Genomic DNA, 1338 nt, shown 5'->3' with positions numbered 1-1338 from the left:
CCTTAGCCCCTGGGCAAGAAACTCAAGATAGGTTCGCCTTTACTTTGAATGGGAATCAAGAGCTTCTGCGACTGCTAGCCAAGGCCTAAGTGATGGTAGATGTGTACTCGGCCCCCGAGGAATTTCACGGGCTCCTCGATTATTGCTAACATATGATTGATCTGATGGCCCACATAATTTGGAGCCGCTAAGGCAATTGTATCATCGCTTTGATTTTGACTAGATAAAATTGTGGTTCCCTAATAAAATGAGGTTTGGTTTAATCCTATGTGTTTGCTTAAAACTCTATGTGAATCCAATACTTCGACAACTTATCTTTAGCATGCATTCATGTTTAGTTCTTTATCGCATTACTCACCGCATTTTGTTCCTTTAAGAAGTAACACCATAACTAAACATGCTCCAAGGCACTCCTATCAAACCCGTTCTAAGTCTAGAGCCATGGGTGAAGTAGAGGAGGTGCACAAACAGATAAAGGCTGATATGTCGACCCTGAAAGATCAAATGGCTTCCATGACGGAAGCCATGCTAAGCATGAGAAGATTAATAGAAAGTAACATAGCTGCGGCAGCCGCCACTAACACCGCCACTAAGGCAGATCCCATCCTTCCGTTTGCAACGAATCCAGCACACCAACTCGCCCCAGACATAGTGGGACCAGGTGAAGAAGTATTAGGGAGTACCGGTGGCCCGCATTTGGGGTATAACAAAAATGCTTACCCCTACGGCTTACCCCCCAATTTCACACCACCCACCATGCACGAGAACATGGATCATGTCGTTCTCGTTACCTTCGAAGGTCAACTTCCTCATCCTATAGGGGGCGCCCGCGAAGAGCCTCGGGAGCATGCCCAAGTTGACGTTGACTTATACCCCCCGTTCATCGCCGAGGGACCGGCGTTCAATGCCATGCCTCAGCCTAATACTGCGGGAGCCTCTCAACCCCGCCCGATGCAACCACTACATTTCTTCGTGGGGGGGTCACCTTTAGCAATGAAGGGAAAAGAAAAGCTTGATCTCATCGAAGAGAGATTAAGAGTGGTCAAAGGGTTCGATGATTACCCTTTTGCTGATGTGACTGATTTGTGTTTGGTACCAGATGCGGTCATTTCTCCCAAATTCAAGGTACCGGATTTTGACAAGTACAAGGCGACCAATTGCCCCAAAAATCACTTAAAGATGTATTGTCGGAAGATGGGGTCGTACTCAAGGGACGAGAAGCTGCTCATGCACTTCTTCCAAGACAGCTTGGCCGAAGCAACAGTCATGTGGTACACCAACTTGGAAGCCTCTTGTGTCTGCTCGTGGAAAGATTTGATCACTGCCTTTATTAGGTAG

The 1338-nt window shown here is 47.2% G+C and overlaps 1 protein-coding gene across 1 annotated transcript; it reads left to right on the top strand.

Annotated features, from left to right (window-relative positions):
* The first annotated feature begins 441 nt into the window (after nucleotides 1–441).
* Nucleotides 442–1338, top strand: LOC114368269. The gene has a single exon (XM_028325589.1). It carries the CDS (start codon nucleotides 442–444, stop codon nucleotides 1336–1338), a length of 897 nt encoding a protein of 298 aa, XP_028181390.1.

Source organism: Glycine soja, chromosome 9, assembly GCF_004193775.1.
Source record: "Glycine soja cultivar W05 chromosome 9, ASM419377v2, whole genome shotgun sequence".
Classification (NCBI taxonomy): domain Eukaryota; kingdom Viridiplantae; phylum Streptophyta; class Magnoliopsida; order Fabales; family Fabaceae; genus Glycine; species Glycine soja.
The sequence above is the reverse complement of the archived record's forward strand: the minus strand, read 5'-3'. Positions and strand labels throughout refer to the sequence as shown.